The sequence below is a fragment of the Bolinopsis microptera genome, chromosome 1 (assembly GCF_026151205.1).
Source record: "Bolinopsis microptera isolate Bmic1 chromosome 1, MBARI_Bmic_1.0, whole genome shotgun sequence".
Lineage (NCBI taxonomy): Eukaryota > Metazoa > Ctenophora > Tentaculata > Lobata > Bolinopsidae > Bolinopsis > Bolinopsis microptera.
Window position 1 is genome coordinate 3,470,649 of NC_087072.1, and position 18,891 is coordinate 3,489,539.

At 41.4% G+C, this 18,891-nt stretch overlaps 2 protein-coding genes across 2 annotated transcripts in view; both read right to left on the bottom strand.

The window, feature by feature from the left end:
* Nucleotides 1–15,568, bottom strand: LOC134817575 (uncharacterized). Its single transcript, XM_063826778.1, has 27 exons — nt 15,421–15,568; nt 14,954–15,226; nt 14,610–14,834; nt 14,228–14,369; nt 13,247–14,083; nt 12,804–13,108; nt 12,217–12,684; nt 7,353–7,492; nt 7,035–7,208; nt 6,796–6,916; nt 6,418–6,642; nt 6,167–6,305; nt 5,868–5,994; nt 5,481–5,758; nt 5,229–5,330; nt 4,811–5,019; nt 4,522–4,663; nt 4,279–4,417; nt 3,533–4,148; nt 3,212–3,373; nt 2,894–3,079; nt 2,219–2,747; nt 1,936–2,042; nt 1,514–1,782; nt 1,131–1,343; nt 305–980; nt 1–197 (listed from the first exon to the last, which is right to left on the bottom strand). Exons 2-26 carry the CDS (start codon nt 15,144–15,146, stop codon nt 336–338), a joined length of 6,693 nt encoding a protein of 2,230 aa, XP_063682848.1. The 5' UTR covers nt 15,147–15,226; nt 15,421–15,568; the 3' UTR covers nt 1–197; nt 305–335.
* LOC134826014 (uncharacterized) overlaps nt 15,403–18,891 on the bottom strand; it is a 14,755-nt gene continuing 11,266 nt past the window's right edge. Inside the window, exons 23-29 of the mRNA XM_063838259.1 lie at nt 18,368–18,796; nt 17,972–18,125; nt 17,697–17,844; nt 17,007–17,571; nt 16,574–16,869; nt 15,709–16,442; nt 15,403–15,566 (exon numbers count right to left, since the gene is read on the bottom strand). Of these exons, the coding sequence (XP_063694329.1) occupies nt 15,403–15,566; nt 15,709–16,442; nt 16,574–16,869; nt 17,007–17,571; nt 17,697–17,844; nt 17,972–18,125; nt 18,368–18,796 (2,490 nt within the window). The remainder of the gene's footprint in view (nt 15,567–15,708; nt 16,443–16,573; nt 16,870–17,006; nt 17,572–17,696; nt 17,845–17,971; nt 18,126–18,367; nt 18,797–18,891) is intronic.

Consider the following 18,891-nt stretch of genomic DNA (forward strand, 5'->3'; position numbering starts at 1 on the left):
GGTAACTGTGAGTGTTGGCCCGAGGGATCATGTCGTGACCGGATCCTAGGAAGAACCTTGTTGGTCCCTCTTGGTGGAATCCTGTACATTTTTCAAATCCAGAGCAAGCCTGGAAGGCTTGTGCTTCAGAGATGTAAGGACGGTTAGAGTATCTGTGTTTGTAACGCCAGTTGTCTAATCTCTCCCATGAGAAATCCCTGAAAAGTTTAGATTATTTATTGATCAAAAACATCCATTTAATAGTATTAACCGGGGTATGATATCACTTCAATGCTTAACCAACAGTTTATAAAACTGTACATACCCATAAGCCACTGTGACTTCCTTCTCCACAATCACTGCTCCATTCTTCGTGTAGAGCTTAGTTCCTTCTGCACCGGTTGTAACTCCGTATCCATTGTTTGTGTAGAACTTGCCGTCAATCTCCGATACTCCGCCACAAGTTGTACTCGCAAGACACTTGATCTTGCAACGTTTAGGGACGTGTATGCAATGTTGTCGTATTGCTGTCCTACAACGTATAACACAGATATCCAGTAATATCCTCCGTAACTAGTTGATTCCCCGATCTTGGGGTAAGCTATTTCGTGGTTGCCAGTGCGACCCAATTTGGATTCCTTACTAGCCAGGAAGTACTGTCCGGTGGGGTTATTGTGGTATCGGTATACGACTCCATTGCAATAGCTGCGGCCTGCACAGGCGCTCATAGCTTCCTCCTTGTCAGCGAACGCGGTGGCTGGTCCATGATAGTTAAGCGGACTTACGAAGGTTTGTTGATTTCCTTTTTGGACACCAACGACCACCATTCCTCCGACACTGATCTGCGTGAACCTCCTAGTCGACACTGTCCACTTGACTCCTGTGGGGTTGTAGGCGGACACACCGCTTCTATAGAAGATGCGCCCATCTCCGTTATGAGCACCAACCACAAAGTTGCGTCCAGATGAAATCGACATCATAGTTCCGTCGACACGTTTCCACTGATAATATGCAAAATTTAGTCGGAGATATTTTGGTGCCTATTTACTGTAAGAAAATAGTCATATATGATGTCCCAACGGCGGAATCTAATCCTCACCCTAAATCTCAAAGACATAAAAATGTAAAGGTGACCCACTGTTCTTGCTTACCTTGGATCCCTTAGAGTTGAGGTCGTTGTAGGTTCCTACTCTGTAGTAGACTAGACGTTTTTTGTTGATACACCACACTCCCGAGTAACCCACTGTGATCTGGTAAGCTCCTTGAGGAACATCATCTACCCTCTCCCAGGTACTACCGAGCCATCTGAACACTTGGCTTTGTCTATTTACTCCCCAAACATGGCCCTCTTCGCTCACATCAACCTGCGCGTTAACAAATAAAAATCTGGGCTGCAGAATTCAAACTGTGCTAAGATTGACATGGTCATAAATATTATATCCACCAGATCTTATCAACGAGAGAAATTGCTGTAGTTGTCTTCCGCGAGACGCATACCTATAATTAATACTTTTAACTTAAGAATTTGACTCACGTTCACAAGTTTGCCCGGAACGTGGGTCCACTTGTTGTTTCCGCGGTATCTGAAGATGTCATCATTCTTATTGACTCCCCAGACAGATTTACCACTGCTAATGTGAGTCAGTGAGCCACTGACCACCTTCCAGCCGTTGTTCCAGTTGTAAATCTTACCAGCCTTATTGACAGCCCAAGTTCCTCTGGAACCCGTGTCAATCTGAACCATCTTATCGGTGTTGAGGTTCTTCCATTGACCAGTAATTTTCATCTGTGCACCAAGAATATCTGAAATGTTAATATGTTAATGTAGATCGGCTCAATAACTATAGTGATGAATAATTAGGATATATTATGTGACACTCATCGTTGAAACATTTTACTGGTGAAATTAGGAGAGAGATAAACATAAAGTAAAAGTGGTACAAGTTAAACCCTTACCAGTTAGGATGTGGTCGAAGTGCTCTTCATAAATGTAACCTCCGATCTCCTTGCCCTGGGTACCCTTCAGGTATGCTATTTTGCCTCCAGATGGTTTCTTAGTAGGACTGAGGAGTTTTTAGTTGATCAGAAATGTTGTTTTGCAAAGATTTAACTCAAAGATATGAATCTAAAGAAAGAGCTGTGATAGTATGACGTATAAACAAGTACGCACCATGGATGGTGAACAACCTTGCTACTGTATTAATACTGGGCAGTGGTGTAAGTACATAGAAACACTTACTTTCCACTGAGGAAGTATTTGGTGATGGAGTATTGAGTGAAACCAACACATTTGGGGTTCTGAATACAAGCATCAAATGCAGTATCTCTGGAGCTGTACACCGTGTTGTCAAGTCTTCCGGGCAACTCGTACGGACTGTACGCCTTCCAGCCGTAACCTCCGTAGAACAAGCTGTACTCCGTGGGCATCAGACCTTCTCGTTTGTAAAGAGTGTAACTAGGCTGTCTTATGAGCTGCTTGCCACCGTTGAGGCGGTATTTGTTGGTTCCTATCTTAGTGACCCCAGTGCAGCTGCTATCTCCTGAGCAGACCCTGAAGGCCTGGTAGTAGTCAGGGTAGATTGTAGTGCTGAGCCATCCGTAGGTAAACCCTGCCAGTGGTTGGTAGTAGTAACCGTCGTAGGTTGTCAGTTTGTAGCTCTTCTGCCACACTTCTCCTTTGTTGTTCGGTTTTGTGTCTATTCCTGATCTCAGGGACCAGAAGAACCCGTCAAAGCTCACCGCCTTGCAGCTTTCGTGTTTCACGCAATCTGGAAAATTTTGTTTTCGAAATACAGTCACATCTATGAATTCCGATTCGGGGAGAATTGATATTATTAGAGAAAGCGCACGAAATTCCGACTGCCTTTATTAAAGTCTCCTCTGGTTGGCATTGACAAGTTTATTTTAAACTAACCAGCAAGAGCGGTATCCCTGGTAGGGAAGGTATCGGAGTTGACTGCTGGAGAGGTGCTGACTGTTTTGGTGAAGGTTGACCAAGTGTAACCCACACTAATCTTGCTCTTTCCTCTCTTCATCCAGAGTCTCATGCCAGGATGGGTCTTTGTGTGGATTGAGCGAGCCAGTATGTACTCCTTTTTATCTGTAAAGAACATTGGTTAACCCGTGTGTTTTAGGTCTAAAGGTTTTATTATTCGTACAATACAAAGCTCAAAACAGTGAGTCACTGTTCTTTACACAATTATCAAGCTCTCGTTAAATTAAGTTTACTCACTTATTTGGGAGACCCCCTTACAAGCCGCGGTACGAGTACAAGTCAAGATGGCCTTCTCCCTGTTGTCATAGACAGTGTTTGTTAATGGGCTTCCTGTCAGTCTGGCGTTGGTCTTGTACTGCCATTCGAATCCTCCTATTTGCTCGTAATACATCGTGTCGGCTGAAATTTTTGTTGGTTGTCAGGAAAATATTGTACCTGATTAGTCGAACATTATGCACATGTAACTTGTTCGCAAAGTTATTTTCTTAAACAAGCAATGAACACTTGTCCCACATCTACTGATTTCAAAGTATTTAGTTAAGATAAAAAGCTGCTCACCGAAAGACATTCCAGTAGATCTTCGAACAGGTTTGCCTGAACCGTAAACTTGTACCTCTGCAACTTCCAAATATTCTCGGTTATTCACCAATTTTATAACTCTAGCCTTGCTTCCCTGGCAGTTAACTGGATAGGTATCTTGGTTTTTAACGAAGTTGACGTGTCCACAGAGTTTCTTTCCTGCGTACACCTTCATACCCTGAGACCTACCACTGCAACATCTGTCCTGCCGGATGTTGACGAGAACAAGGTAGATGCTCTGGATCTGACTGATGTCCACTGTGAGCTCCTGAGGTTTGGATGGTGTGCCTCGTACACGAGACACGAATATGCGACGTCTTCCCCAGTATCCCATCACATCCCCGTCCACTACCCATTTAGACTTGCTACCAGGATAGTTTGAGGTTCCCTTGGTGTTCTGACCTAGAGACAGCAGAGAAATGTTCTTCATAGGCTTCATCCCTCCGAACACTTGGACCTCTGCCAGCTGCAGGTGTTTCGTTGCCGGGTGTTTTACCCATACGTAGCGTGCTTTAGCACCGTTACAACCCGTTGGGTACAGGGCGCGTTTGTGCACGTATTTAATGGTTCCACACTTGGTCTTATCAGCCCACACCTGGGAAGGTTACACTATTGTTAGATCCAGTAGTTACAACATCAGCTATTACCCCTTAAACTATGTACTGTGAGATTGTGCACTCAACCGTTACAAAGTCTTTACAGAATTATAATATAATGTCACGAACCTCAGCCTTGTCAATCCACTTAGCGCAGCATTCGTCCGTCCTACTGTACACAACCACCAAGTTTATGTAGTGCTCCGTTCCCAGATCAACCTTCCACCACTTGTTCTTAGCGTTGGGTTTGCCATCCGAGCTGGTTGTTCTAAAGATTGTTAATCTTAGATTACTGTACATCGTGAAACTTTGAAAAGTATTTCATAAAAAATAAAATAAGATTATATATCCCGGGTTAGAGTAATGTCTTACCCGGCGCTCCACATTCCATTGGGGTTGCCGTCCACGGCCTTGGCGGGAGTTCTGCCCCATCCAGTGCTGGATTGCTGAGTAGGCATTCGTTGAGAGAGCAAAATAAACTGTCCTCCTCCCGAACTTTGTACCGAGAGACCACCTGAAGGTGAGGGTGGTTTAAACTCTTTAATATTCCCAGAGCTGACCACGTTCTACATTTCTAGAATTAAACCTAGACGCAATAGTATGTGTACACAATACACATTACGCATGTCGAAAATCCGGGATGGTACGTTAGAAAACTTACCCTTTCCGAACACTTCGACCTCTGCAAGCTGCAGGTAATCATGATCGTTGACGATGAACACCTTCTGTCCGGTATGACCGTCACAGTTAACAGGGAACACTTGGAATCCAGGCTGGAAGTTGATAGTGCCACAGAGGTGTTTTCCTCTCTTGGTTTTGGGATCGTAGTCCAAGTACACCTTGGCTCCATTGATTCGTTTCTCGCAGCATCTGTTTAGTGTGATTCATGTTAGAAGTGTCTATTATGAAAGACAATATTCAAATAAAAAGAACATATTAACGGCACTTATGATTACACACTATCGCTATCTAGATATGAACTATAGTGTAGACTAACTTGTTCCGATAGTGTGTAATCACTTATGATAACACACTATCACTATCTAGATATGAACTATAGTGTAGAAGTGTAGACTAACTTGTCCCATCTATTATGGACCAGGATCATGTAGACAGGGTATTTGTCTCCGAGATCAACGGACCACCAATTGTTCTTGTTGTGTTGGGAGTGGTATGATGTGCTGCAAAAGATGTCAAGTAATATAAATTAATTCAAAAGAGGTTTCAAGTAGTGCTTAATTGGAGAGTTTTTATGTACGTACAGACCAACATATCTTCGATTCTAATTTTTAAACCCAAAATCACAAATTGGCAAAAGAAAAGAAACTTACCCAGTGCTCCACCAGCCGTTAGTGTTACCATCGACTGCTCGATCTGACTGTCCACCCCATCCCACAGAACTTCGTGCAGTTGGCATCCTGTAAGACAGGAGACCCATGCCGATCACTGGTTTAGGACCTCCCCAAACTTCCACCTCAGCTATGGCTAGGAAGTTGTTGGGTTGTACAATCTTCACGAACTTTGCTGATGCCCCTTGACAGGGTACCACGTAGGTGTATTGTGCGTGTTTGTAGTAAATTGTTCCGCAGTAGGTGGTTCCAGCGTAGATCTAAGTGCAAGACGACTGTTAAGGAGATTTAACTTTATTCTTATTAATACAATTAGAATAGACTATTCGAATATTGTTTAAATTAAAAAAGATAAAATTATCCATTTACCTGAGCTCCATTGATGCGTTCAGGGCTCTGAATGTTGCCGTAGACAATGATCAAGTTAATGTTGTAAGTTGTACCGAGTTTCACCTTCCACCAGTTGTTTTTGTTGGTTTGAGTGCTGGTTACAGAGCTGAGAGGAGTAGTGAAATGGTTATTGGTTATCCAAATTCATAGTCAACATTTAATTGTGGTATGTATAACGTTATTGTACAAAGAAAATGAAGACGTTTCTGAAAAATTTAAACAAGTCACTCGATTGATATGATATTCACTCTAGAATATGATAGTATCTATAAACTTACTGCCTATTGTTATTTCCGTCAGTGTTACCGTCTACAGCCCTTGAAGCACGACGACCCCACCCTGTAGTGGACTGAGAGGTCTGCATTCTGTTTGAGAGCAGTCTGAAGTTACCTGCTCCAAATCTGGGCGCGGGACCTCCTGCAGTAGTCATCATGTTAATTGTTAATTAATTACAATATTTAATTACAATATTTAATCGCATAATTTTATTAGCTGTGTCAATACTGGAGAGAGTTTTACGAGAACTGACCTCCAATGTAGCACTGTTTGACTCCTGTCATGAGACCATTGCTGTAGCTGGCTTCTCGGTGACCTGTGTGCTTTATGTAGCATCTTCCATTGTTCTTGTTCATGGTGAATGCCACACAGTTCTTGTTGGCCATACACGCTTTTTTGCATTCGTCAATGTCTTTGTTCTTGGTGACAAATGAACGAAGGTCGCCTCCATTGAAATCGACATTGTCTCGGATACAACCTGTGAGAAAACGTCATTAAAAGTTTAAAGGCTGAAAATTATTCATTTTTTCAGCTAATTTCAGCACAATCCTGACACGGTTAACTCTGGAGACGTTGTCAGACGAAGTTATTTATAAAACTGATTAAGATTAAAGATGTCTTTCAAACGCACCTCTTGAGAAGGAGGTCCAAGTTCCAGAGGGTCCGTGGAAGTTGACGGTGTTGACCTTTTCGTAGGGTATTCTGTAAGGGAACTTGTATTCTCCTCTTATTGTTTCGCCAGGCCCAGGAATCTGCGGAACATATAACTTTACTAAAATGAATAGTGTTTAGTTTTTCAACATTGTTGCATCATTGTAATCATTCAAAGATGTGATTTCTGTTGAATTAAAGGTTGAGACGATGTTTTACCTGAATCTCATATCCGCTCTTGGCGACGTATACCACCACTACAAGTGTCTGCCCGACATAAATCTCAGGCCAGGGGAACCTCTTCTCAACTCCCCATTTACCGCTTATCTGAGCGTTTATAACTATGATTTTCTGTGCTGGTCGTCCATTAAAGTGTAGTACGATGTTTTTACCCTGAAAAGATAAGGTGGTTAGTTTAAGATTGCACTAAGCTTCAGAAGCGTTTAATGATAAAACATAGTAGGATGTTAACATAGTAGGATGTTAAGCTTGTTAAAAGTATTACAGCAAAGTGGACCGATAGTGTAGATATCTTACAGTGTTGTCCCAGAAGTTGATAGCCCACTGTTTGGTGTTGCTAGTGTGCGTTCCACGGATGATGATCCGGTCTCCCAGTTTCAGTTCTTCTCCAGGTAGAGTGTATATCTGGTTCAGTTTTACTGAACTCTGCTTTAAGACTGTGGGACGTGGGTATGGTATTAGTATGACAATTTAATTTAATTTAATTTAATTTAATTTAATTTAATTTAATTTAATTTAATTTAATTTAATTTAATTTAATTTAATTTAATTTAATTTAATTTAATTTAATTTAATTTAATTTAATTTAATTTTAGGATGGCCTGTTCGAGTGATTTCGGCAGATGCTCTGGCGGCAACGTACAGAGTAGATTATCTACATCAGAACGCAAAAGAAGAAGCACAGCACTAATCTTCACTCTAGCTACTTTTAATGTCCTGGGTATTACTTCTCCAGTTAAACGGGATGAACTTTTGAGAGATTGCTATTATCGTAAAATAGACATTCTCGCTGTGCAAGAAACAAAATGTCGTCACTTTGAGGATTCAGTTTTGTATTTTACAGATGATGATGGGAAATCACACAAATATCGCTTCATAAACTTTCAGCAATTTGACAATAAGTGGCAAGCAGGTATTGGTTTCCTTGTAAATTCAGTCTATACCAACTACATCAAGTGTTACAACAGTATCAGTGACAGGGTTGCTTATCTAGATCTTGAGATACCAAGTAAATCAGGTAAACCAAGACTTTGCCGTGTTATCAATGCCTATGGACACACTCAAGTAAATTGTGATAAGTATCCGCAGAGACGTGATTATTTCTACAAGTTTCTTGGCAAAGCTGTTGATATCCCATCAAGTTGGGACTTATATATTCTTGGAGATTTCAACTCTCGACTCGGTAAATTGTCTCATTCAGATATTGTTTTCGGGTATAATGACTTTATGGGTATGTTTGGGTCTGGAAAGAGGAATTCAAATGGAGAGCATCTTCTTAATTTTCTTGTTGATAAAAAACTTTTTGCTTGCAACACTAGCTTCCAGCACCCTGTCCGTCATATAACAACAAGAATTGGTTTTATGAAAGACTACTCAGCTCCTAAAAACTCACATCGCACTTTGCCCTACTACTCTCAAATTGACTATGTCCTATGTAGCAGTCGATGATCTTAAAATTTATTCCGCTTTTAGTTTTATTCCCACTCTCGATTCCTTGCTAGCAGTCCGGTTAATTTAGTACCTTTAGTGGGTCTCATTTAATCATTAGCTCTAATTAAAGAACCTCTCACCCTCTCAGAAAACTCCGTTTGGAGATATTCCTTATTACGCTCTAAGTTATCAATTTTCCTTGTGTTTGAATCCTTTCACTTTTTAACTGTTTTTAGTCTTTGTTATTTTCGGCCGATTTCTGCACTTTTACACTGGGTCATCATTCATAATTTCTGGGATTGAGACGACTTATATGAGCATTTAAGGAAGAGTTTGCTTGTCTGACTTACTTCATTAGACACTTCTGGTCAAGAACTGAACAAGAACCACATTCGAAGACTGGAACATCTGAATGACTCTGCAACCCAGGAATCAACTACTCAGTTATTATCGCTCAATAATCGGTTTGGTATCGACGTTACATACTTTATTATTATTTTTTTTAAAAGCTGATTTTAGAAACCAGGGAATTAAAGTTACTGTCCCAAGGCTAACATTAAATCGCTGATTTTATTTATATATATCACTTTTTTTGTTCTTTCTTTTCCTTCAAAACATTCCAGTACATTGTGCAGAAAGTTGGAGATGAAGCCGTAGTACGTACATGTAGCATTGCACTGGATTGAACTTGCAGAGTGTGGTTTTTTCCAGTCTGCGCCGTGTGCTTATACAAATATACGCGGCGCAGATAGACTGGAGGAGATTGCACTGTGTAGGCTCTGGTGTAATGTGATATGTATGTACTACGGCTTTACAAATTTTGGAAGCATGTAGGGATATATTTCTGATACCAATCGTATATACTAAAAATACTCTAGCACAATTGTAACTGCAGTTTTACAGAACTCTAAATGCTTAATGAACACTCTTGCAGGTACCACCCGTATTCACACTCAGACCTGAGTTTAGTCATTTTCCAATACGAGATTGGGGACGGGTTCTATAAACAAACAAACAAACAAACATGTAGCAGTCGATTGAAGAAACTTTTAGTGAATTCTCGAAGTTATGGGGGTACTCTTGTTAAATCTGATCACAAAATTGTTATTACACGTTTCAACTTCAGTGACGCTCACCTTGTCTTCCCCAAACAGAAACCTAAAATGCATTTTGATATCACAACCCTTGCCAGTAATCCTGCTGCTAAAATGCATTACAACAACACATTGAATGATATTCTAACAGACAGCCCTGTTAATCCTAACCCTGAGGAAGAAATGAATAGTTTGTTTCACAATGTACATAAAGCTGCTGAGGTTAGTATTGGATACCTTCCTAGGAAACGCCCTAAAAACTTTTGTAATGACCTTGAAATTCGAGAGATGTCTGATGAAAAGAAAGTTCTACAAGCTCTACTCAATCAGAACAACACCTCTGAAGATAGATCAGTTATACGTACCAAAATCAATCGTATTCAAAATGACACTCGTAAGAGAATCAAGCTCCTTCAAGAAGAGCATGCAGACACTCTTGCTGAAGAGATAAACGAAACTGATAGTTCTAGAGCATACTTTGCAGCCACTCGCCAACTAGCAGGTATCAAACGTGCTCCAACCATAAGTGTGCATGATGAAAACTCTAACTTCATAGGTACAGACACTGGAAAAGCTGCTACACTAAAGAACCACTTTGAAGAGAAGTTCACTGCAAAACATACAGTTGAGCCTATTGACACTTTCTTTGATCAACCTAGTCCTCTCGCTGACCCTATTACTGCTATTGAAGTTGAGATAGCTGCTAAAGCTTTGAAGAATGGTAGAGCCACTGGGCCTGATGATATCCCAAGTGAATTGATTAAGTATGCAAACAGAAGTGTATTTCAGAAATATGCAGACTGTATAAATACCGCATTTGAAACAAACACCACCATAACATCTATTGGAAAAGGCAACATTACTCCACTCCAAAAGCCTAAGAAACCACTTGGTCCAGCAGCAAACATCAGACCTCTCACCCTCTCAAACTGCTCCAGAAAATTACTGTCAATGATTACCCTAAAACGTATCCAAGGCAAGCTAGATCAGTACACCGGTCCTACACAAAGTGCTTACAAGAGAGGTAGAAGTTGTGGCGATATAATTTGGTCTCAACGTATGCTAACCTCAGTGGTACTTAGAAAGCATTGGAGCTACCACAGAATGAGTATAGACATGTCAAGTGCCTTTGACACCATCAGCAGAGAAACAGTACTCAATGTTCTTGAAGATGCTGGCTGTACTAGTGATGAAATTAGGATGGTACGGCTCCTACTATCAAACACAGTGTTGAAAGTAAAAGTCAATAATACTGTATCAATTGAGTTCCAAAGCACAACTGGAGCATTTCAAGGAGATGCACTATCAGGTAATCTATTTACTGTTGTTGAAGCCGCTGCACTTATTCACCTCAGATCTTTACTCTCCCAAGTATCATCAACACCTTACCCAGTGAATCATCCAATCCCTAATCCTCCTATCTCAGAAGAATTCATGCCACTCGAAACAGGATACTCTGATGATATTGACTTTAATAACATTGAACTTGCTCCACTCAAAGAAATGCTTCCTATCGCTAAAGATATATTCCAGCAGTGGGACCTTCATATCAATTCTTCCAAGACTGAATTTGTCCATTTTTATTTAGCAGATCCTAAACCCACTGTTAAACGCAAGGTGATTGTTGGAAAAGTGTATAGAGGTGATGAAGAGTGGCGCTCTAACAAAACTTTAGGATCGTTGATGTGCACTGTTAAGGATATCAAGAATCGAATATTCCTTGGTAATGTTGCCTTTAGTAAATTTCAGAAAGTTTGGATGAAGAGCAAGATTTCAGTCCAAAGGAAGATCAAAATCTACGAGGCACAAGTAGTCTCTATTCTACTCTACAACTGCAACTCCTGGGCTGCACCACTAGCTTCGTTGAATGAACTTGATATTGCTCATCGCAAACACCTCCGAAGAATCCTCAACATCAGATGGCCTACTGGGGTTATTTCTAATGAGGCACTCTATGCTCGTTGTTATGTCACTCCCTTGTCTGTGAGAGTCTCTAAGTTTCGATGGAGAATGTTAGGACATATCTTAAGAGGACAGGAAGACTCACCAGCATACACCTCTATGTTATTTGCTATAAATTCTGATATTTTTATGGAAGGGAGACGGGGTAGACCATGTTTAAACTTATTAGATGTTATTAGAAAAGACTTGACTAGTAGAAACCTTGATATTAGACTTAAGAATTTGACTGATTTCGAAGACCTTAGATTTTTAGCTTTAGATAGGGAGGAGTGGAAGAAGTTAGAAGATGGTTGATGTTTTTGTTTTCTTTTTTATGCGTTTTGATATCTATAAGGTGCCTAGGATGCTCTTTTAACGAGATATTTCGTACTTTGAAAGATTTACTACTACTACTTAATTTAATTTAATTTAATTTAATTTAATTTAATTTAATTTAATTTAATTTAATTTAATTTAATTTAATTTAATTTAATTTAATTTAATTTAATTTAATTTAATTTAATTTAATTTAATTTAATTTAATTTAATTTAATTTAATTTAATTTAATTTAATTTAATTTAATATGACAATTTAATTGGGCTCTTTAACATCACACAATATGGTAAAGAAAGACACTTCATCAAAAACACTTAAAATCTAGAACAACATAAAAACTTGAAGTTTAAAAACCAACCTCCAGTTTGTTGAGCCCAGACTCCACCGTTACCACCGAACGGCTGTCCAACACCATAAACCATAACCTCAGCTAGATGAAGTGGCTGCTTGCTCACCACAATCTTCACCACCCTACCGGTCACACCGCCACAGTTAACGGGGTAAACCACTACGTTGGGGATGTAGATAATAGTTCCACACAGATGTGTGTCCAGATACACCTTGGCACGGTTGATACGTTTGCTATAGCTCACACTGTCCCGTCTGTGGTGCACCAGGATAAGATGTACCGGGTATTTCTTACCCAGATCAACCTTCCACCAGTTCATGTCCTTGGTCTGAGTGTGGGTCATGCTTCCTGCTCCCCATCTAGGGTCTGCGTTACCGTCCACGGCACGTTTAGAGACACCCCCGTGAGCCGTGCTGCTCTGTTTTGTCATCTGGTTCAGTGACAGCCAGTTCAGTCCGCTGACGGAAGTTGCTCCTCCTGGAGACAATTTCTGTTATTGTTTTGAAATGTGTGTTGGAATGTTTGGATGGAAAAAGGTAACAAAACATTCAGATATATACAAAGATTCAGATACTGTAACTTTAACTTGTACTTACCAAATACTTGAACTTCTGAGAGCTGGAGATAACCCTTAGCGTTAGTAATCCTAACGTAGGTTCCAGATGTTCCCTCACAAGAGATAGGGTACACAGACTTCTTGTCTCTGTAGAATATTGTTCCGCACAGGTGCCAATGTTTGGGATTACCGTCTCCGACCCAAACCTTGGCTCCGTTAATGTATCTAGTTGTAGCTCCGCCGCCGTCTTGACGGCTGTAAACCAGCACTAAGTTAACGTGACTTTCTTTCTCCAGTTCTACTTCCCACCAGCTGTCCGTGGCTCTTCCTGTGCTGCTTGTTGTTCTGGAAAGTTTGTTTTTAATAAATTATCTCCTTACGGTTTGATTTTTTTTTCTGAAAATATTACTCAGATTTTTTGCTCAGCTGATTCAATGATAAAAATTAGAAACTGAAGTTTTATAGAGAGATAAGCTGACTTACCCTCTGTTCCAGTGACCGTCGACGAAACCGTCAACAGCTCTGGCTGACACTCCACTCCAGCCAGTGTTCGACTGTTTAGTGGGTCGTCTCAATGAGAGTAGCTTCACGTTTCCAGATCCGAGCATAGGACCGAACTGAGTTGGGCCTCCAGTTCCCAGAACCTCGACTTCAGCGATGTTCAGGATCTTAGTGTGGCTTATCTTAACGATCTTTCCTTTGCGTCCCCCACAATTGATAGGGTAGCTCCTCACATCCTTCAACCACTTAACAGTACCACACAGCTGGTCATCCACGTAAACCTTAGCTCCGTTAATACGGTCCACGCAGCAGAGATCCCATCTGTTGTGTATAATGACAGTGTAGACAGGGAACATTCCCTCTAAATCCACCCACCAGTCGTTCTTCTTACCGTCAGTGTGGATGCTGGTACTTCTACTCCACCACCCGTTAGAATTACCGTCCACAGCTCTCTCAGGTTTCCCACCGTGAGCAACGGAAGACATGTAAGCAGGCTTCTGGTAGGATAGTAGACCTATACCCTTGATGCTTCCAGCACCTCCAAACACTTGGACCTCAGCCATGTGAAGGTAGTTGTTGGCCAGGGTGATCTTAACCGTTCTGCCGGTAGCTCCGTTACAGGGGATATAGTAGATGTTTCTGCCGGGAATGTAGAAGACTCGTCCACAGCGGTAGTTGGCTACGAACACTTCAGCTCCGTCTATTCTGTTCTGACAACAGTCCATCCTGTTGTGGATCACGACGAAGTTGATGTTGTAGTTGTCTTCTAGGTCCACCTGCCACCACACGTTTTTGTGTGATTTCGTGTGCTGAACAGAACTGAAATATTGTTTGGGTTAGATCAGCTTTTCGATACATCTAGAGTTTAAATACATAGAATAGTGTATATATCTTTATAAATATTTTCGATTTGCACCTCTTCTGACATAAGATAACAAAAGTAGTAATAGTAAGAGAACGCACTGTTGGTTCCAGTATCCATCGGTGTTGCCATCCACAGCAGCACCAGCCTGCGAGCCCTTATTGTAGTCGTCGATCTGGGTTGCTCCCTTGTTGTAAGAGAGTAGGATCATGTTTCCTCCTCCCATCAGGGGTGTCTTACCGTCTGTGAGGGGAGTTTTACTTTGAGGAATAGAATAATAAACTAAAATAAGGGGTATTTTTAGTAGACAAACTGCTCACAGATTCAGGAGTCTGGTAACGTGATTACAAACATTTCTGCTGCCTACTTGACAAAAAAAAAACAATTGAATTGATGAAAACGAGGAGATAATGTTATATATGGGTTTGTTGTCAAATGTAAAACTGAGATGATGAACAAATAAAGTGATTTTATAGTGTGTACCAGTGATGTAGCAGAACTTGGTTCCAGATATGAGATTGTTGTCGCGGGTAGCGTGTCTGTAACCGCCGTTCTTGAGCCAGCAGTGTCCGTTACTCTTGTGGTAGGTAAATGCAACACAGGCTGGGTGCTTCTTACAGCGGGTAACACACTCATCCAAGTTCTTGTTCTTGGTGCGGAAACTGGTGATGTCGCCTCCACTGAAGTTAACGTTTTGTCGCAGACAACCTGGTAAAAGAGGATGTGTTATTTCAATAGACAAACACTGATCAGGCTTCCTGCTTTTAAACATTTGAATTTCTTGTAGTTCAGATTCTTACAAAAGAAATAAATATCTGACAACATACTTCTAGTGATAGAAGTCCAAGTTCCAGCAGGCCCACCAAAGGCGATCCTCATGACATTCTTGTACTGGATACGATGTGGGAAGATGAGTTTAGGTTCGACCTTGTTGATGGTGAACTTGTAGCCGTTGTAAAGGACTGTGATAACGATAACGAAGCTCTGTCCCTCTTTAAGACCAGGCCAGTCAAGGAACATCTCCTTCTCCCACTTTCCTCCCTGAAGGAGTTCAGTACGATTTTCTTCTGTTTAGGTCGCCCGTTGAAGTGTAGAGCAATCTGAAAGAGTTTAAGTAGTGTCACATTTGGTAATCGTTAATACTTTGATAGTTGATATGTATCGTTGCTTTGTGGTGAAAAGGGTGAAATTGTAATTTACTGTTTGGTAAAATCAAATATTTACTGAATTCTGGGAATGACTAAAACTGAACACAACAAGAAATTGCTAATCATGCTCATTTTTGTGCACTTACGTCTTTTCCAGAGCCCATGAGGTTAAACACCCATTGTTTGCTATCAGTTGTGTGTTTTCCACGGATGATGAACACATTTCCGAGTTTGATTTTGCCTCCAGGTATCTTTTCTACCTTCGCGTTGGTTATTGACGATCTCTTCCAACCTGAAAACATGGCAAGTTTGATTAAAGAACTTGAGAAATTGCTGTTGGATGTGAAAATCATAAAAAGAAACTAGTCGTTTTTTTCTATTTGTATGCCTAGGGTAAAAATGAGAATGATTACACTAATTTAAATACACTATACCTCCAATGTTGGTTGCCCAGACACCACCGTTTCCACCGAATGGATATCCAACTCCGTACACCATAACCTCTGCCAGAGACAAAGTGTTGTGTGCTTGCACCACCTTAACAATTCTTCCCTTCTTACCATCACAGTTAATTGGGTAAGTCATGCGGTATGGAATGTATGAGATACTTCCACAAAGCTGGTTATCAAGATAAACCTTCGCTCCGTTAATTCTATCTGGAACCTCCTTTCTGTTGTGGACCAGGACCAGGTATACTGGGTAGGTAGCTCCAAGATCCACCTGCCACCAGTTGTCTTTGTTGAACTGAGTGTGTGTCACACTGTTGTGACTCCATACTCCTGCTGCGTTACCGTCCACTGCCCTGCTGGCAACGCCGTTAATTTTAGTAGAAGATTGGGTTGCTTTCTGGTGCCAAGAGAGGAGATTCAGGTTGCTGACAGCTTGTTTTCCTCCAAATACTTGTACCTCGGCGAGGGACACGCATCCTTTTTTGTGAGACACTCGCACTGTGCTAGCTAGTACTCCTTGACAGCTGATAGCGTAGCTGTTTACGTTTTTCCTATAGTTGATTGTTCCACACTTCTTCTTCCCGGCCCAAACCTCAGCTCCGTTGATGCGGTCCTGGACTGTATCAACCCTGTTGTACACCACCACAAGATTGATGTGATGCTCGTCTCCAAGGTTTACTTCCCAGTGGTTCTTTTTGTGGTTTGTGTGACTTATCGAGCTGAAGATGGTTGAGATAAATTAACTCGTAATCATTCTTTATTTTGGCGTATACTGTAATGTAGTACTCTAACATGAAAAAAACTTCAGTAGTAAAGCTGTATTTTAGAAAGCTCTTTATCAAAATCTTACTGTTCATTCCAGTAACCGCTTGGGTTTCCATCGTTAGCTCGTGAAGGAACTCCGCCATTAGTAGTAGTTGACTGGGTGGCTGGTCGGTTTTCAGAGAGCAGCATTACATTTCCTGAACCAGACACGAAGATGTCAGGGCCTCCGGTACCAAGCACTTGGACCTCCGCCAGTGCCAAGTAACCGTGACGCTGGATTATCTTCACTTCACTTCCTTGCATTCCCCTACAATTGATGGGGTACACTTGGATTTTAGGCATCCATTTTACTCTGCCACACAGTCTCTTACCTACGTAAACCTGTAAATGGCGGATTACAATTTTGCGGAGGGAACAACGTTTTATAATCGTGTTCATGCAATGGACAAGTGTCATTTAAAACAATATCTCATTATTAAAGCAAGGAGGCTGACTATTCATTTAACAGTTTAACCCACCTCAGCCTTATCAATCCGGTCGCGACAACAAGCGTCAATCCTGTTGTGAATGATGACCATATATACGGGATACACTCCCAGTAGGTCCACCTTCCACCAGTTAACCTTGCCCTTCTGGGTACCAGAAGCGGAGTGAGTTACACTTCCTCGGCCCCACACACCGTCAAAGTTACCGTCCACAGCTCTGGAGGAGTGTCCGCTCCACCCGGTAGAGGACTGGGAGGTTGGTTTGAAGTATGACAGGAGGTTAAGTCCGGAGACCGCGTTGGGACCACCGAACACTTCTACCTCTGCGATCTGGAGGAAGTCTTTCCTCGGTTGGAGAAGCTCCACTACGTTGCCAGTTGCGCCGTTACATGAAATGTAGTAGGCCAAGTGGTATTTGTTGTAGCTAATGGTACCGCATTTAGTTTTTGTCTTTCCGTTGATGACACTAATGACAAGTCCGTTGATTCGTTCAGCGTGCTCAGCTCTGTTGTAAACCACTACCAGATTGATATGGGTCGAAGCCCCGACATCAATCTTCAACCAGTTGTTTGGAACATTTTTTGTGTGCATCACAGATCTGAAAGTGTTTAAAATTAGGTCATGTAGATTGTAGCAGAGCTGTCTGTAAGTTTAGTTTACAGATTAATAATCCATGCCTTTAAACATATTATACTTTGAAACTAAGAAATTTTAATTCCTTACTTGTCGCTCCATCTTCTATTGGGTCGACCGTCAATGGCTCTAGCAGGAAGACCTCCATAAGCTACTGAAGACGATGTAGCCGTAGCTCCGAAGGATAGCAACTGTACGTCACCTCCTCCCATGTAACCTGCACCAGCTTTAGGTCCTCCTGAATAGGCAGATAATTTAGCATTTTCGGTTTTGTAATAACTTCTTCTTAATTTAGTATCAGTGAATATTAACATATACGTTAAACATGAACTATGCCTTCAGTTGTACACTTGAGCTGGACGAACCTGTTCCGAAGACCTGCACTTCAGCCAAAGTGAGGAAGTTGTTGTTCTGAACGACCTTGATAACCCTTCCAGATGTGCCGTCACAGTTGACAGGATACACTTGCCGGTCTGGGTACCAGTGGATCGTTCCACACAGTTTAGTGTCTAGGTATACCTGTCAGGTTTAGGAGGGTTTAGAGACATAATTTTCAAATATCAATCTCGTTTACATGCAACATTTTAAAGTTAGTACTGTCAAGCGTCCACTGCAATGTATAATTAAGGATTATATCTTGCTCTCAGCAACATTACCAATATGGTATTGTGCTCTTAGTTCTCCAGACTAATTAATTAGTCAAGCCAGGTAAAAAGCATGCCCCGCAATTACACAAAGCAGAAAAATGAATTCCAGCGTACCTGAGCACCGTTTATATGTCGTTTGACACCCTTCTTCGGGTCTACTCTATTGTGGACCAGGATCGTGTAAACAGGGTAGCTCTTCTGAAGATCCACCTGCCACCAGTTGTTCTTAGGTCCCTTGCTGCCGTAGCAGCTTCCGTGGGCGGGGGCACCGTCAACATTACCGTCTACAGCTCTCTCAGGTATTTGCTTCTTATTCCTATCTATCCCAACTGAGCTGGCTTTAGTTGGCATGCCCTCGGACAAGATTCCTAATCCGGAGACACTCTTGCTACCACCATACACCTGCACTTCAGCCATGTGAAGCCAGCTGTATCTCTGAACTATCTTCACGTATTTACCTATCTTGCCGTCGCAATGCACTACATAATAGAGCTCCTTTGGGTTGAACCTTATTGTACCACATCTCTGGTTTCCGACATATACCTGGAATCAATTTATGAATGGAGAGTAATGTGAAGTTTATCTATAATATTCAATATTGAAAAGCTGAGGGCCCTATTATGCAAAATACCCTACAT